This window comes from Coenobita brevimanus, chromosome 71 (assembly GCF_032717465.1).
Source record: "Coenobita brevimanus isolate Jiangsu-jjx chromosome 71, ASM3271746v2, whole genome shotgun sequence".
Classification (NCBI taxonomy): domain Eukaryota; kingdom Metazoa; phylum Arthropoda; class Malacostraca; order Decapoda; family Coenobitidae; genus Coenobita; species Coenobita brevimanus.
Genome location: NC_137024.1, coordinates 33,423,168 through 33,442,111, shown reverse-complemented (window position 1 = coordinate 33,442,111; position 18,944 = coordinate 33,423,168). Strand labels below are relative to the sequence as shown.

Sequence of the window (18,944 nt, the reverse complement as noted above, 5' to 3'; positions counted from 1 at the left end):
TGGCCCTAATGAGAGAGGGCAGTGTTTGGAAACTTCCTGTATTGTTGTTTGTAGATGATACTGTGTTGTTAAGTGAAGACAAAGGGGAGCTGCAAGGCTTGGTGGATGAGTTTGGAAGAGTGCGTAGGAAACGTAACATAAAGGTAAATGTAGGGAAGAGTATAGTTATGGTCTTCGAGAGAAGTGAAGTCAGTGAATGAACAGTGAGATTGGATGAGGAGGAAATGGAAAATATGAGTGCATTTAAGTACTTGGGTAGTGTGATGAATAAGGATGGAAGTTTAGAGGTTGAAGTGCTTGAAAGGGTCCATCAAGAAAGAAAGATTGCTGTTTCCATGAAAGCAGTGATAAGAAACAGGGAAGTGAGCATGCAAGTGAAAAAGTTACTAGCTACATGACAGTATTGTGATACCAACTAACAAATAGAGGTGAAGCTTCGACCTTGCTGGAAGGACAGAAGTCAAGAGTGAGAGCAGTGGAATTTAGTTATTTGAGAGGAGCCTGTGGAGTCACATGGAGAGAGAGACTGACAAATAAGGAAGTGAAGGAGCATTGTGGTGTGGATGTGAATGTGATAGGAAGCATTAGGAGAAACACATTGAGGTGGTTTGGCCATGTGGAGAGGATGGAGAGAGTGTATGTGAGTGAGGTGGAGGGGGGGAGAGGGAGGGGGAGGCCAAGGGTGAGGTGGAGGGATGGAGTGGAGAGGTATATGAGAGAGGGGATGTGAGCTGGGAGCAGGGCACTGAAATGGCAGGGGACAGGGCGACATGGAGGCGATTTGTTTGTGGTCACCCCTTGCAGGATTAAGGCATCTGGCAGTAGATGGATAGATTGATAGATAGATAGAATTAAATAGTGATAATAAGTAAAAAATTTTAGTAGTGATAGTTATTAATTAGATATTATTGGTCATTTTTACTCATTAAAGACCCAGAGTATGAAATCTCTAGCTTAACTTAATCATAATTTTATGTACAGTTTTCAGTATGTGTATATACCATAATGTAAATATTTGTGCAGTTTGGCATATGTGTAGAGTTTGTGTTGCATGTACAGTACTGTAGAGTGATCCCTTGGATATTGTGCATAATTAGGACAGATCCTGGTGCGTGATAACAAAATTGCAAAATAACGAAAGCACAAACCCATGGGATTTATCCTCATTGGTACCAGGCACCCCACTCATAAACCCAATTTTTCCCTTTTGCAACATTTTACACACTAAAAACATGCATACTGTTATGGTAGGTATCAGAAATACTTGTAGGCATGGTTAGGTTAATAGAAAATGATGAAAAGAGCACAGTAAGGAAGAAAAGTATACCACAGAGAGACCAGAGGTTGGCTTCAGGTAGGGGATTCTGAGGCAAGGGGGTGGAGAGATAGCAGTGTTCACCACCTGGGATTAACTCCTCAAGTTGGGCCTCATCTTTGAATCCCTAAAAGCCATCAGAAACCACAGATACAGAATCAGCATTGTTGGCAGAAATCATCTCAGGTGCATGATGATGAAGTTTTTTTAGCTGAAAAATGTGTGATAACGGCAGTTCAGACTTTCATCTGGCAGTGATAACCAAGGGATCACAGTACAGTATGTGTAAATGTAAGGTGTATGTGATACATAATTGTTTGTAAGAGTATGGCATGTGCATGTGTTATTCTAGGTATGTACAGGTAACATGTTTGCATGTGCTCAGGCTGCACTGGAGAGTGACCACCTACACCGCATCTACTTGACGCGGGTACTACGAGAGTACGAGTGCGACACCTACTTCCCTCACTTCGATCTTAGCCAGTTCAAAGTGGTCGAGTAAGTGGACTCTCGTTTGTTTAGTGGGGTTGGTGGAGGATTAGTGCCCCTCCCTGTAAAACAACTAACTCTAAGCCATTGGCCACCCCGTCTGGGATACATGGCGTCTGGCAATGAATGAATGAATGAATGTCTCCCTCCAGTGTTGGAAGGACTACAAGATACAGCTGGGTGGTGCCAAGATCATCAAGTGGGGAAGTGTTTTAGCACAATCATAATGTAGCTGGGTATTAGCAAGATTGTCGGAAGGTGTGGGTAAAAGGTACACTGCATTTTAATGTCTTTATTGTGGACAAGTTTGATACAGGCAATGGTGGCTGGGAGGTCTACTTCTCAGCTACTCTAAAAGCTGGCGTGCTCCTCTCCTCTAACTCGTGTGACAATGGTGGTCAGCAAAACTATGGTGGCACCACATAAGTCAGTAATATCAGCATGCATTCCATCATGTTTGTCACTCGTTGCTGCTCATTACTATACATACAGTAATCCCGCATATTTCGCGGTAGTTACGTTCTTGTAACCCCCGCGAAAAGTCAATTCCGCGAATACTCTATTAACAATTGAAAACTTGCACTTGTGTCCACCATGCTGCCCATCACACAGTCCATGTCCATACTGATTGCGAGACAATTCGCCGTCAGACAATTCCCCGTCAAAACATGGACGATTCCCCTTCAGAACAATTCGCACCCTGGACGATTCCCCGCCATTCTATAAATATACTAATCAGTACTTTCATCAATATACTTATTATTAATTAATCAATACTTTAATAACTATATTTCAGGGGGATCCAGCAGTCTATGTTCTGTAGCGTAGGTTCTGGATATTATTTATTAGTTGTACCTTTAGTCAATAATTAACTTGTTTCTTCCTCGCTGCAGTCGCCTTTGAATTATATTCTAGCGTCACCCATAGCTATCTTCATTAATGAAGGCGAATTGTTTTGTGTTTGTTGTGACTGCGAATTGTCCCGAAACCTCCATACTCATCCCGAAATACCTTCTTACAAGATTGAAAGCACATACTCCATTATGAAGGAAAAACGTAAACACCGTACTGTAATACACAATTATCTACACATTTATTAACAAAACAGTACAAAAAAGATGCATTAACTGGTGATAGCAAACACTCGCACGGTCGTTTCTTAGCTTGTCCAGTAACACAATTTTCTCTGCTAAGGTCATAACTTGATCGTTTTGTCACTTTGGAGTTCTTACTAATTGTATTATTAGCCTTTGGTGAGGCTGGCTTACGTCCTGGGGCCATGTGGAAAGCAAGTGGGAGGCAAGAGGCTCATATCATAGTGTAGTTACAACCACAACATCCACCTAAGGCAGTCAGGCGTGGACTGAAGAATGAGGGACAGAGAGCAGTGTTGCCATATCCAAACAACGAAATTATGCTAGGGCAATGAAAAAATTATGCTAGACTGAGCATATTTGTTCCAAGTAAAAAATGATTTATGCTAACTTGAAGCTAAATGATAAAATTCTATACATATTAAATTGCAACATATTAATTATGTATTGTTTACTATGAAAATATTAAAATGAACCTACATACAGTAAGAGGATAAATATCGGTATCTACCCATACTGCTTTTTCCCACGAAACTTACGTTTTCTGATGGATTTTGATGTGATTCGTTCGATTTTGAGCATCATTTCCGTCGGAAATAACCAGATTTTGAGATATGACCCCCCCCATCCCCCTGAAATAATGAGGGATCTTTGGGGAATCGGGGGTTATAGGGAGGGGGGAAAACACAGAAAATGGTCATTTCCGACTGAAATGAAGCTGAAAATCGAATGAATCATACCAAAATCCATCGGAAAAACCTAGGTTTCATGGGTAAAGTACAAAGCTCAAACTTATCCTAACCTAACCGAACCAAACCGAACCTAACCTAAAACCTAACCTAACCTAATCCAACCTAACCTAACCTAACCTAATCCAACCTAACCTAACCTAACCTAATCCAACCTAACCTAACCTAATCCAACCTAACCTAACCTAACCTAATCCAACCTAACCTAACCTAACCTAATCCAACCTAACCTAACCTAATCCAACCCAACCAAGCCCAAACTGAAAGTAACCAATTATTCAAACATCTTACCTTGTTCGTCTCTCTCTCTCTCTCTCTCTCTCTCTGATTTGTAGCTTTTATAAAATTATTCTAAAAATATTCTATTCCATTCTAAATTATGCTAGAATGATTCTAAAACTTCTAATATGCTAAAAAATATTCCAGACTCGAAAATTTGATCAAAATTATGCTAAAAGAATAAAATTATGCTAGATATGGTAACACTGGCAGAGGGGCCACGGGAAAGGGACAGAGGGTGGCGTGAGTTTACCGCGCTACAATTGGAAGCTGCGGGAATTTCATTTTTTTTTTTTTTCTGTATATTCAAGGATATTTTTATTGAACTTATTAATGCTAAGAAAATCCGCGAGAGGGCAAAACCGTAGACAAAAAATCCGCAAAAAATGCGGGATTACTGTATATTAATATACTTTAACATTTATATAAGACTGAGCAAAGCAAAATAATAATATAATGCCTACTTTACAACAAATCATCTGTAATAATTTCCCAGCCTGCTAGAATTGTGTCCCCTACACACTGGGGAAATACGTTGATAAGGAGTCTTGCTACATCAAGTACAGAAAAACAACTGAGCAATAAAATAAGAATGTAATAGAAAAGGAATGCAGCTAGGCCCCTAATCAAAGTCACGTATAACAATGGATAATGATATAGAATAATAATATATACAACGATGCAGCAGAAATGGTTAACCTAAATGAAGCAGAGATATACAATATTTGATATACAAACACATGGTCACGGAAAATGAGCCCACCAACATAAGGGCTAAAAGTCATCACTAGAAAAAGTACAAAACATCAGTAATAATAAGAATTTAAAGAACACAGGGGAATTAAAGCAATGCAAAAAGGTAACAATACCAAGAATAACAATGGCAGAATTATCACCAAAGTGAATCAGTATCATGGAAAACTAATACTCTAGCAAAAACACTCATTAGTATATCCACCATTATCAAAATAACATCATAACTGAAGTATTCACAGTATCATCACAACAGAAGTGATGTCCATCCTATAGGAACATTATCATCACTGAAGTATTTACAGTATGATCACAGAGCAAGTGATGTCCATCCCATAGGAATATTAGTAATGAAACTTTTCAAATCAACAGCAGTAAACACTGGAGGATTATAAAAAAAACACCGACTGAACTCTATGCATCAAGTTGTCTTTCTCAGGTAGTAACATCATATGTCACTGGGCGCTAACAGTTTCAACGTCCTGTGGTGATGGCACTACTCCCACTACAGTCCTTAGTTCACAAAGCTTCTTCTCCATTTGCCGAACACAGCAATGAAGCACAAAACAGTAACAAGAAATCCTACGAAAGAAATGAGCACAGGCGGAAACACAGACAAACAGTAACAAGAAATCCTACGAAAGAAATGAGCACAGGCGGAAACACAGACAAACAGTAACAAGAAATCCTACGAAAGAAATGAGCACAGGCGGAAACACAGACTGGATGAACCAAAGAGCCATAGAGAACTGATGAAGAACATCACTCTCTTGAAAGAAGTCCAACATACATAACTTCTCAGACATGATGGACAAGTTATCAGCAGGGAGGTCGAAAGACACAATAACAGGCTGAAAAGTTTCATAATGAACAGCACAATGATGGCAGGTAGGGTAGGTAAACACAGCCTTTGACTTAATAGCACAATAGTTAGGTGTGCTTTATACAAACCACTAGCATGAACTGAACGGACAGGAACATAGGGACAGATAACGTTGGCAGATGTTGGTACACTGAAAAAGAAGTACTGGACAAGACCAAGACGGGCATGACGTACTGGAAGCTTGGGGACTGGGACAAAGGAACATATAGACTGCACAGAAAAATTATGAATTAGGGCAGATTCACAAGGGGCAGCACTACTAGGAAAAGTTGCGAAGAGATAGGCAGGCAAAGATGAGAAGTAGGCAGGAGAGAAGAACACTGGCTGAGATCAAAGGATGTAAATGCTACAGAAGCATGATTGTGAGATAAGGGAAGTACTATATTCAGATGATACAGAAGCTAGAAACAAGGAGTTTTTCAACAAGAGGGAAATGGAACAATATGGAAGAGGTCGAACATAACAAAAGAATGAAGTGGAATTTGAACAATAATAGCAGTAGAAAGGAAGATAGCCTCAAGTACAGGATAATATAATTCTAAGGAGGACAGTGGAACAACCGGAGATAACTCAGAAGTGGCATAAGCCTATTGCAGCACGAAACGAAGATTAGAAATGGCGACCAGATCCAGTATAACACGCTGTCCTACGTCAGCAACTGGGAGACGATGTATTTGCAACAGAGTGATGAGTCAGGAGAACCCAATTTTGAGAGTTTAGAGCATTAGCCAAATTATCAAGGCTAGATTGGAAGGCAGCAAGGTCCCGAGAAGTAGCCACACCAAACAAACCACCCAAGATTTCTCCAGTGAGATCAGAAATCCACCTTAACACAAGAATAACCCACAGGTGTCTGAATAGGAAAAATACTGTGCAGATGAAGAAAAATAGTTTGTAAATAGTCAGTTTCCAATGAACAGGCAAACAGAGAGGAGACCAGAAGGCCTCAGACTTGTGTTTCCCAACAATAGTTGACAAAAGCAACTGAAAATCATTCAGCTGGCATGCAAACTAGAGCAGGGCAATGGCTACTGAGACCAGCATCTCCAGGTCATAATGGAGGGAGACTACACCTTCAACAACCATCACCTCGCCACCTGGGCTGACCAGGGCCACCGGCCGTACAGCACCATCGCCTGTGCTTGAGCTGAACCCAGTGATGGTCAGCACTGCCAGCCAGTAGTACCACAACATCTTACCTATAAAATGAATCAAAATTAATGCCCAGGTCAAGGAGATGATCATGAAAAGGATATGGCTGTGGGGATACACAAGAAACTGGAGATTTGTGTGCAGAGTGTCATTTGGAATGATAGCCATTAACAGGACAGGAAGGTCAAAGGTGCATCAGAATGAGAAGGAGAGTCTGAAGGAGTGTCAGAACTGACAGGAGTAGAAGGAATGGGAGAAGAAGATGGAACATCTCCGAGTGACCTGTCCAACACCAGGCCCCTCGGGGCATGCTTAAGATCACCTGTGTGTACCCATTTGCTATCACCAGTAGATGAATCCTTTATCTTCAAATTGTTGCTTCCATCCTTCTTTCCTTTCATCCTCTTGTGTCTTTCTATTCTTCATTCTTTCCTTGTCCTTCTGCCTACAGGTGACTTTACACTCCCTCTTCTGTTTTTCTTTCCTTCATTCATTCCTTTTCCTTCTGCCTGTGGGTGACTCTACACTGAGTGACAAGGCAAATGGTTCCTGTACACCAGGAAACCATTTACTACACTGGATGGTAACCTTATAACCAAATTTTGGCACTTGGTGGTTTAATGGGTAATTATTGCGCTTCAGTCGGATTGGTTCGGTGAAGGTTTATATTCAAGGGGTGGTTGGGGTTGATTGCTCATGTAGTGCCACTCAGGGATGAGTGAGGCTGGTCACTCTCATCTCAAATGTCGAGACCAGGTGCCTAGCCCCGGGCTCCTACGCTCCTCTTGGGGCAATGTAGGATTGGATGATGGATGGATGGATGGATGTTGCCCTTATGAAAGACGATGCAGAACAGACCCAAGAATTTACTGTTGTCAGTGCATGTTCGTGGGGCAGAGCAAAAACTAAGTCATCCATTTGGATGGTAACATCAGAGGTAGCTGCATGTATACGTACCATTTCCGCATTTGAGGGTTTCAAATTATCACGAATGTACCTATGAATTTTCTGAAAATCTGAAAGGTGAACTTTGACAAAATCATCATGATTGTAGACAGGATCAGGCTTGGGTTGTAGTAGTGAATAGGGTAACCTCTTGTCAAAACCGTAGATGACAAAAAATGGAGTTTTCCCAATTGACTTATTCAATGATCAGGCAACACAGCAACCTCTCCCGGTGACGACTTGAGGTGCCCGGAACCACTGTCTGACTCTCTTCTTCTTCATTTCTGCAACATTCGTGGCCTTTCCTCTAACTTTCGCTCTGTTGAGCACCACCTTTCCTTCTCTAAACCTCACCTTCTTTTTCTAACGGAGACTCAGCTGTCTGAGGCAACTGACAGCAAACCCTTCTCTGTATCCTCCTACTTTCTCTATACTCATTTCAAAGCCAAAGGTGGCTGTTGTGTATATATACGCAACGACTTATCTTGCTCTCGTGTTCCTGAACTCGATTCTTCTGAATTCTCTACACTCTGGCTTCGGCTTTCCTGTCATTCTCTGACTAAATATATCTGTGCTGTTTACTTATCCCCTAAATCTACTGACTATCAAAAATTCTTCGACTATCTTACTTCTACGATGGAACACATTCTATCCATTTCTCCTTTCTCTGAAATCTCCATTCTAGGAGATTTCAATGCTCACCACCACCTTTGGCTCTCCTCTCCTTTCACGGATCCACCTGGTGAACAAGCCTACATCTTTTCTATCCTTAATGACCTAGAGCAGCTTGTACAGCACCCTACCCGTATCCCTGACCGCCTTGGAGAGAGCTCCAACATACTGTACTTGACCTCTTCCTCACAACTAATCCTTCTGCTTACTCTGTTAATCTTTTCTCTCCGTTGGGCTCCTCCGATCACAACCTTATTACCTTAACCTGTCCTATCACTCTGGTACGGCCTGTGGACCCTCCAGGGAAACATCGTCTGTGGCATTTTGGAGCCGCGGACTGGGAGGCCCTCAGGCAGTACTTCTTTGATTTTCCCTGGAATGATTATTGCTTCCATGGCTGTGAGCCATCTGAGTGTGCCTTGCGCATTACGGAGGTTATTCTCTCGGGCATGGAAGCATACATTCCTTTCTCATATCCTTTGACTAACGCAGAAAGACCTCACCAGTTCAATTCATATTCCTCCAGTTTATTTTGTGTATTTTTCTGACTTTTTTCTCCATCCTTCTTTCCTTCCATCCTCTTCTTTCTTTCTCTTCTTCATTCTTTCCTCTTCCTTCTGCCTGCAGGTGACTTTACACTCGCTCTTCTGTCTTTCTTTCCTTCATTCTTTCCTCTTCCTTCTGCCTGTGGATGACTCTACACTGAGTGACAAGCCAAATGGCTTCCTGTACAACAGGAAACCATTTAATATGCTGGGTGGTAACCATATAACCAAATTTTGGCGCCTGGTGGTTTAGTGGGTAATTACGGAGCTCCAGTCGGATTGGGCCGGTGAAGGTTTATATCCAAGGGATGGTTGGGGTTTATTGCTCACGTAATGCCACTCAGGGATGAGTGAGGCTGGTCACTCTCATCTTAAATGTCAGGACCAACTTGCCTAGCCCCGGGCTTCTACACTCCTCATGGGGCAATGTAGGATTGGATGATGAATAAAAAAAAAATGAATGAGGAAGAACTAGCTTATTAGTGAAGTTGTTAATTCAGAGTTCAGCTATTATGGGTTTCTGTAGTACCTGTATTTTAAATATTATTATCTTAGTATAATACTGTAAACTCTTTTCACCACAGAACAAGGGTAAATCATTCATTATTGTAGATAAATTAATTAAATTACTATGCTTCATAGCTCACACATGACATGTTGACATACCAGTCCACCTCTATTGCTTGGCTCTAACCCCCTCACAGTTAGACTCCTCCAGCAACTGAGACAACTTTATCTTGAGCAGTTCCATGTTGCCTTTCGTAAAAACAAACCAGTCAAAGTTCTCTGAGGTTAGGCTGGTTTGTGGGCAGGTTTGCATTTGCGGAAGTACTTCTGCAAGTGCGAAACTGCAAATTTGTATAAAATTTGTTGCAGATGCAAATCCGCAAACGAAATCACACTTCCGCATTGCGGAACTTGTGGTTTGCGGAAGCAGTGGCAGAAGTGCCCAGTCCTTCAGTACAGTACATACATCATGTAGGGATCTGGCACATTTTATGGTAGATAGCACCTCACCAGGGTCAGACCAAGATCCTTCCCCACAACGAGGTACAGGGAAAAATGAGGAGGTTTGGCACCAGAGTGGATACCACAGCTGCCCCACCCGGAATGCACAGTGCCACTACATGTAGTGCCCTGTCAGTGCCACTGTTAAGTGGGAGACATCTCCAGTGGAATTTATTTGGAGGACATTGACAGGCAGTATTGTCAGCCCAGTTACTATTTCGGGACCAAAGGCACTTTTGCCCAACCCAGCTGCATCTGGCATATCTGTGCAAACTTCTGAGTATTCCACATTCAACCTGGGAATACTGGAGGGTTAATTTAGGAAAGGAAGACAGTTGGAAACCAGGGAAGAGCTCCACAACAAAATATGAGCATACTGGATATGCATAGCAACAGGACTTTAGCAGACAGTGGATGTCTGCAAGTGAAGACATGAGTTTCACATTGCAGTAGATGGTAGTTCATTAGAGTTCAAAATTATACTAGTGAGGTTACATCCATAGAGGATGGGATGTGCAAAATAGGTCTAGCAGTGTGATGCCCTCTGTTATGTGAGACAGGGATTAGTTGGACCTGGAGAGTAGAAACTGCCAAAGGGCAGGGCATCCACACTGAGGGAGCAGGGGAACAATGTAACATGGTCACCAAATAATGGGCTGTGATGGAGGATGGCTGGCAGTAGTGGCTTGATAAAATGGAGCCCACATAAGGATGGAACAAGCCAGGCTTCTGCCAGGAAGGGGGAGGAACCATGATGCCCTCAAAAGAAGGCACATTGAGAAGGACATCAAGGATGGCACATAGAGGTGTACAACGGGGATGGCATGTACAGGAGGACACCAACGGGAGACACATTGAGAAGGGTGGCATGGGGCACTCTTGGTCATGATGTTTCTACAAGGAAGCCTAACAGCACATGTACATAACAGACTGGGGGAACAAACAAAGCATGTGGAAAAAACAACACAGGAGGATGAAAAACTAAAAACACCATAAAAGGCAGAAAAAAGGCTCAGAGATCCAGGAAAAAAAAAAAAAAAAAAAGAAGGATAAAACAGGGCAGGTCATGGATTGTCACTATGAAAACGACCACCCAAAATTAGACAAATAGGATAAAAAACAAGAGAGGACTTACTGGAGGTCTACAAAATCACAGGTAATCATGGGTGAAAAGGTACACAATGAAGAGACAGACTCTGGGCAAAAATAATTAAAAAAGGCTGAAACCCAGAGCTGCCACCACAGAGTATATGAACAAAATGGTGCTTGGAAATGACTGAAAACATGACAAACAGCTGAACATTGTCAAGGGTGAGATATTTGAATGTCATGCTGGAGACTGCTACAATTGTACCAGGAGGTTCCGTAATATGTAAGTGCCTTTACTGATGTTTCCCATTAATCTCTCTTCTCTCATCCTAGCAATCTGCATTATCTGATGCCAGAGAATACCTCAGAAAGGGATAAATTAGGACCATCTTTCTGTAATTGATGGATTGCTCCCACTATAACGATGAAGGTGGCAGATGAAAAGCCTACCATACATGCCGACATACACAAGCTGACCATCACCTGTCGAGGCCAAGATGGCCACCACTGTTTACATGCACAGAAACCTATTCTGGTGCTTCTATACGCATGCACCATAGCTCCTGAAACTCCCTTGAACAGGCAGCTGGGCTGCTTCGTCCCATGCTTGCTGTCTCTCTCTGTTATGTGTTCTGTGTTAGTAATTGCATCTCTCATGTTTATTGCATTGCAGCCATTCTCTCACTCCCCTGCATAACATCACAGACTGCCTGTAGTTGTTTATGTGCAGTGTTAGTGATTGAAAGGCATCACTGTATGTGCCTCATTTCTTTTTCTTTTTCTATAATTGAAATAACTGAAAGTCTGTGATAATATCAAGCTGAGGTGCTACACCTAGTGGAAAGTGTGGTGCTCCTTCATGGAAAAGGCTGTCGCCTGGTACAGGGAGCTCCTGGCTGATATGAAGAGGCTGCCAAGCTTCCCAGCATTATCATTTTCTTTAAACCAAGGCCCTCAACAAGCAGCGAGGACGAGTCATGGCCCTCTACCAATTGATCACCTGCACGTCCACCTCCCACAATGCACACCCAAGACTTTTCTGACTCATCTCCTGCCTCACCGCATCATTGTCCACTTCACTGTCCCTCACTGGATGTGAGTGCCCAGGGACATCACCTTTCCTCCAGCCATGAGGGGTACCCATGACGATGACTCAGCCAGGACCCGGCACTATTTAAGGTTAGTACATATGTTTTGGGACTTTATTAAGTCTTACTTGTAATTCAGCTCTCTTACTACACTTTCTATCATACCCATTGGCAATACAGTGAAGGAAAAGTAGCCTGATATAGCATTAGAAGAGGCTTTGGAGCCAATCTAAGGAGTATTATTTTCTTTGTGGTTGGGTGCCTCTTGGTCTCAAACATAACCCCACTGAACCCATGCTATAATCGTCTCAGTATCTGGTAAGTTGTTATCAGATCCACTTTCCATAACATAACCCCATCGAATAACAGGGGTGTGCTGTGCAATGGGGCACCAAGTTTCGTGACAACAGGTTTTGCGAATTTGGCTTTCATGGCATAGACCAAATATTCCCAAACTTCCACTTTCACATGAAAAAAATCGAGTTTCGCGCACAAATTTTGGGTTTTGGGTAATATTTCGAACTTTGAATTTTCCGCGCTGCTTGCCCACAACCTTTCCGCCATCTTGAATGACGTCACGTCAACACTCAGTCTACCCATTGCCGCCATTTTGTATGAACGCCGCTGGCTTGATTATGTTGGATTTTCACAGTTCAGTGGCCTCTACTATACCTGGTGGTGTGGGGAAAGGGCCTGGTGGTGTGGGGGAGGGACAGGAGGTAGTGGTGGTGATAAAAAGTGCCCGGGACCTTCAAAATCGGGAGGAAAAGCTAAGGCAAAAAGAGAGTATCATGTTCGAGTGAAGAAACCGCAGTATGGTAAAGAAATGAAAAGGAAGATAGTCGAGCACATGGACAAGGGCGCAAAAAACAGTGAAATCTGCTGTATGTTCAACATCCCAGAATCGACAGTGCATGGTATGAGGAAACAGCGTGGTGAATTAAAGACAAACCTTGCCCTTGCAAAGAAGTACTTTGGTGTAAGTGGAAGTGATGGAGAGGTCAAAGAAGTGTAAAGTGTGTGACTGAATGCAACAAGATCATGATTGTGTTGGAACATTATTTAATGAAATGGATTAATAGGCGTAATGAGGAAGGTGCAAGTGTTACAGGACCCCAAATACAAGATCATGCTCATCTTTTCTTCAAAGCCTTGATTAAGAAAATGAAAATTAAAAATCCACCCTCTTTTACTGCTTCACATGGGTGGCTTCAGCGGTTTAAGGGTCAGGCTAAAGTTAAACTTGCTGCGTACCAAGGTGAAGCCCAGTCTGCAGATACCACAGCTGCCAGTAACTTCCTTGCCATTGCCCAACAGTTAATTAGAGATGGTAACTATTCTTTAGCCCAGATTCACAACTGTGATGAGACGGGGGTCTATTGGAAACGATCTCCACGATCAACATTTATCTCAGTAACAGAGAAGCAAGCCCGTGGAGTTAAAATGGCAAAAGACAGGTTCACTGCACTCCTAATGATAAATGCTGATGGGTCACACAGGATGCATCCATTAATTATCTACCATTCAAAGTGTCCTTGCTCTTACAAGCATGACAACATGGAATACCTCCGTGGGTATATCTGGAAGTCTAATTCCAAGGGATATATGACATCTGCATTATCTCTTGAGTGGTTTGATAAGCACTTTGCCTCTGATGCAAAATCTCACTGCCAAGCCAACAATCTAGATTTTTGTGTTATCCTATTTATGGATAATGCAACTGGCCACGCCCGCTTCCTCGCTGACCACCACCCTGCTGTCCAAGTGGTGTTTTTACCCCTAAACACCACATCAAAAATCCAGCTAACAGATCAAGAAATTATTGCAAACGCCAAAATCCTGTTTTGCCAACATGTGCACAACATGATGAGGGGGTCAACAGATACTCAGGAAGAGCTACGTGCCATCCAACAACAGGATTCTCCCATACCCGGACCTAGTTCTGTGCTTTCGCTGGATGAAAGTACCGACAGTAGTGATAATGACAATCCCTCATCATCAGAAGTCACCTTATCAGTCAGACAGTTCTGATGCCAGTTTAATATTTGCCGGGCAGTTGAAATATTTGTTAAGTCATGGCAGTCACTCACCATGGCAACCTTGAAAAATGCATGGAAACTGCTGCTACCTGATTTAGTCACCACCCAGGCAGACAGACAGCAGCGTGAGCAGTTGTTGGCAGACGCTTTAGGGGTGGTACAGCAGGTCCAAGGTCCCGGATTTGCCAACATCATGAGGGCAGAAACTGAAGAGTTGATTGACCAAAAATCCCAAGAAACCATCGAGGATATCACGGAGGAAGATGATATTGAAGAGAAAGAGCAACAAATAGAAACAGCACAGCAGCATCAGCAAGAACAAGCCCCAACAACAACATTGTTGTCATTGTGGATCGTCGCATGTGAAACAGCGACCGAGCAGGCAGAGGAATTAACGTTTGACAACAAGGAGAAAATTATTGCATGCTTCCAATCAGCAATCAGTCTGATTGGTGAAGTGTTCAGTAAACGCATCCACGAAGGGCAGCAGGCTCTTATCACATGCTACCTGCAGAAGCCCAAGGAAAGAGTTGAGGTGGAAGTACCATTGGACTCTGAGGGGGCAGCCGACCATGGTGCCATCCCAACTGACTGTGCCATAGAGGAGCTTGACCTGGATGAAGATTTCACTGGATTTGTTCAAGAGCACCTAGGACAAGAGGAAATTCAGCACAAAGTGGAAGCGTTGCGTCAAGTGGCATCTGAGGGGGCAGTGAGACAGAGGGAGGATGGTAGTGAGGCAGCGAGAGGTAGCAGTGAGGTGGCTGGCAGTGAGACAGCGAAAGGTGGCACCGAGGTGGCTGGCGGGACCCAATAACCCCGCCATGTGCCTCGGATACTTACCCTCAGCATCCATTAAACACCTCAACCTGGTCTCTGTGGTATGTTTCTCCTCATATAATGTGTATTTATTGTTTGTATCTCACAATGCAATGTACAGTATTGATTTGATGTAGTGTACTGTACTGTATTGCAAGTGAAAATGAAAATTTGGTGTTACTTTAGGATAGCCAGGAACCAATTAGCATTTTTGCCATAAGGACAATGCCCCAACTTTTGCGATTTCAACTTTTGCACATTATTTTTGGTCCCAATCAGGCGCGAAAGTTGGTGCCCCACTGTACAGGTATTTAGCTTATGGACTGTACATTCCTCGATCTTGCAGATAGAGGGTTTTAACTGGAAACTTGCAAAAAAAAAAAGTCCACTCACCATATCATGGCTCCAATATAAGATTGCCATGACTTCTGTCTATAACTTTCCTACTTTACTCATCACTTTTGATTTTTCCTAACTGATAAATGACACTCCCCCCCTCCACACACACACACACACACACATGTATGCAGTCAGATACTTAAGATATGTGGCTTAGTTAAGGAGTGTCAGTAAACGACAGTTTAAAGACAACCTATCTTTGCAGAGACCCGTCTGTGCCAAGTAGTGTTCAGGAGGAGGGCGAGGTGCAGTATAGATATGAAGTGTATCAGAAGATTGAAGCAGATGACTAGAGGATTAGCTGTGTGGTATGTTGAAGATTATTTTATCCATTCACTACAAGAGGTTTTCCTAAATGGAATCTAAGTGTTGGACACTTGTGAGAACAATATGAATGTTATGTGTTGAAGCATTTAATAAAGAATTTTTGACATCTTGGGGTTTTACGTATTCTTTTCTATTAATTTTATTTTGGTTTTATGTTGTGTGTGTGTGTGTGTGTGTGTGTGTGTGTGTGTGTGTAAATAAATATCTATCTGTCTATATTTATCTATCTATCTATCTATATATATATACACACACACAGTAAATGCTTGATATAACGAATGCGGGATAAAACGGAAGCTTGAAAAAATGGAACAATAATTTCCCGTAAGGTACTCGTAATATTCTGGAAATTTTCTGTTCTGTCACGAGGCGTCGGTTTTCCGTTATAGAAACGAGCCAGTTTGTCTGTGGATGTGGAAAAATTGTGATGCAATGGAACATTTCTGGTCGATCACGAGGCGCAGGGCTTTGTCACAGGCCGCGGCAAAAAGCTGCTTTGTCCCAGGCCAGGTGAGGCCGCTCACGTCACCACAGTCTACCAGCAACCCCCGCTCAGTTCAGATCTTCTCTCCAAGTGTGCTTGATTCCCTTGGCATTACAAACTTTTTTATGCCTTTTTTGTAGAAAATGAGCAAACCAATTGTTTGCCGTACCTAAAGTGCAGGAAAACAAAGGAAAAGGTGAGGCTTTCTCTGGGCCAGAAAATAGAAGTAATCCCGAAAATTGAGCGTGGTATACCAGTGAAGACGATCATGACCGACGATGGGGTCAAGACTTAGACAGTGAATAGGGAAGCATCATGGCTGACACATGTTTGGGGGGCTGTGTCAGGCAAAATTCTACAAACAAGTCATATCCCTCCCATTTGGAGGTGAGTTTTTTACTGTTTTATTTATTATTATTACTGTATTATTATTATTATTGTGGGTTCTGACTGCTCTGTGTGTATCATTGTGACTAGTATGGGCAGCATGTGTGTATGTAGCAAAAGCAGCTATTTAGTAGCAACTGTGTATAGGCTTTGGGTCATGAGTTAGGGAAGAAATATGGGAAAAATCGCAAATTTCTGGAAAATTCTGTTCAATCTATGGTTTAGGAACGGAAGCTTGAAAAAGCGGAATATTTGATAAAACGGAATAGGGATTGGCTGAATTATTCCGTTATATCAAGCTTTTACTGTATATATATATATATAATGTATACAGTATAATATATATATATATATATATATATATATATAATATATATATATATATATATAATATATATATATATATAATATATATATATAATATATATATATATATATATATATATATATATATAATATATATATATATATATTGTATATATATATATATATATACATTATATATATATAGTTTTATATATATATATATATATATATATATATATATATATATATATATATATATATATATATATATATATATATATATATATATATATATATATATATATATATATATATATATATATATATAATATATATATATATATATATATATATATATATATATATATATATATATATATATATATATATATATATATATATATATATATATATATATATATATATATATATATATATATATATATATATATATATATATATATATATATATATATATATATATATATATATATATATATATATATATATATATGTATATATATATATATATATATATATATATATATATATATATATATATATATATATATATATATAATACATATATATTTAATATATATATTTTATATATATATATATATATATATATATATATATATATATATATATATACATATATATTTAATATATATATTTTATATATATATATATATATATATATATATAATATATATATATATATATATATATATATATATATATATATATATATATATATATATATATATATATATATATATATATGGCAACCAAACCACACGTGCAATTGCGTAAGTTCGACCTCGAACAGTACGATGTTCACACATATCTGGTGCTTATTAAACCTTTGCTAGATATCGGTTTTGAAAATGACCAACAAAAAAATCGCAGTTACACTCCCACTGCTTGGCAAAGCGGCGGCTAATATAGCACCCAAAATCGTCCTGGAGCTTACCTGACAGAATTTCACGAGACTCGTGATCCAAGCCATCATCCCATCACTAGGGAAAGTGGTGGCACTATCCCAACTGGATAGTTTGACTTTCGATGGAAATCTAGATGATACCCTAATCTGGACAAGACGCCTGGTCACCGTTGCCTACCCGGAGGCAGATGATGAAACCCGGGAACAGCATACCTTTAATACTCTCCTGAGTGCTCCCCAGTGTAGTAAAAGACACTTTACAATCCATGACCCTATTGGAGACATGTCTAGAGACGTCCAACTGATACGGCGCCTCCTGACCTCCCGCCCTGCACCCCAGCAGATCAACGTGGTAAGGAAGTTTCCCACCAAAATTCCGGCTCCCCCAGTCAAGCCACGTCCGCCTATGCCCCGCACCAACCCCATCCCAGCACCTAGCCCACCTAGGGCACACCCCACACACCGGTGCCCTGCCCACAGGGAGAACCCCAACCTCATCTTAGTGAACCCCTGGGAATTCTCGACGTGCAGCTCCAAGTGCCCACTGCACGATATCCGAGACCAGTTAAAGGCTGCACGTCGGAAAGCTACCACCCCAGGCCAACGCAAAGTCTCCTCTCTAGAGGATGAGGCAACAGAGGATGAACCTGCACCTGTGGAGGAGACCGACCCTGGGGAACAGGAGATGGAGCAAGAAGAAGGAGGCCCAATACACCTGGATTATTAGGCCCACCCCCACCCCCTCCCATGGTGGCAGGGGCCATTTCCCCCAAATATCACCCCCGTTTACCACAAGATGAAGCTGAACGGGGTGAAAGCCAGACTTCTGGTCAATATGAGAGCGGCCAGATCATGCCTTTATAGCCATTACTTCTCCTGTCACAATTCGACGTTTGGCCCGCTCCGCCCCGCAGCTACTCACCTTGTGGATGTGGGGGATGGGCCCCTGCCCATCCGTGGGGAGACATGGGCCCTAAGAATCGACACCCACCAACCGGTGTCAACCCAACACCAGTTTATAATATTCGACTCTTCCTGCCGGAATTACGACGGATACCTGGGGTTGGACCTGTTACAGAAGTTAGGAGCCACCATAGATTGCCGCAACAGACAGCTCCAGTTCCGTGCACTGCCCAATCCACCCACCAGGGCCGTCTGCACCTGTACGCCACGGCC

At 41.6% G+C, this 18,944-nt stretch overlaps 1 protein-coding gene across 1 annotated transcript in view; it reads left to right on the top strand.

The window, feature by feature from the left end:
• The window catches only part of Dhfr (dihydrofolate reductase), a 99,105-nt gene extending 83,352 nt beyond the window's left edge, over nt 1-15,753 (top strand). Inside the window, exons 4-5 of the mRNA XM_080277933.1 lie at nt 1,701-1,813; nt 15,524-15,753. Of these exons, the coding sequence (XP_080134059.1) occupies nt 1,701-1,813; nt 15,524-15,611 (201 nt within the window). The 3' untranslated portion in view covers nt 15,612-15,753. The remainder of the gene's footprint in view (nt 1-1,700; nt 1,814-15,523) is intronic.
• The last annotated feature ends 3,191 nt before the right edge of the window (nt 15,754-18,944 follow it).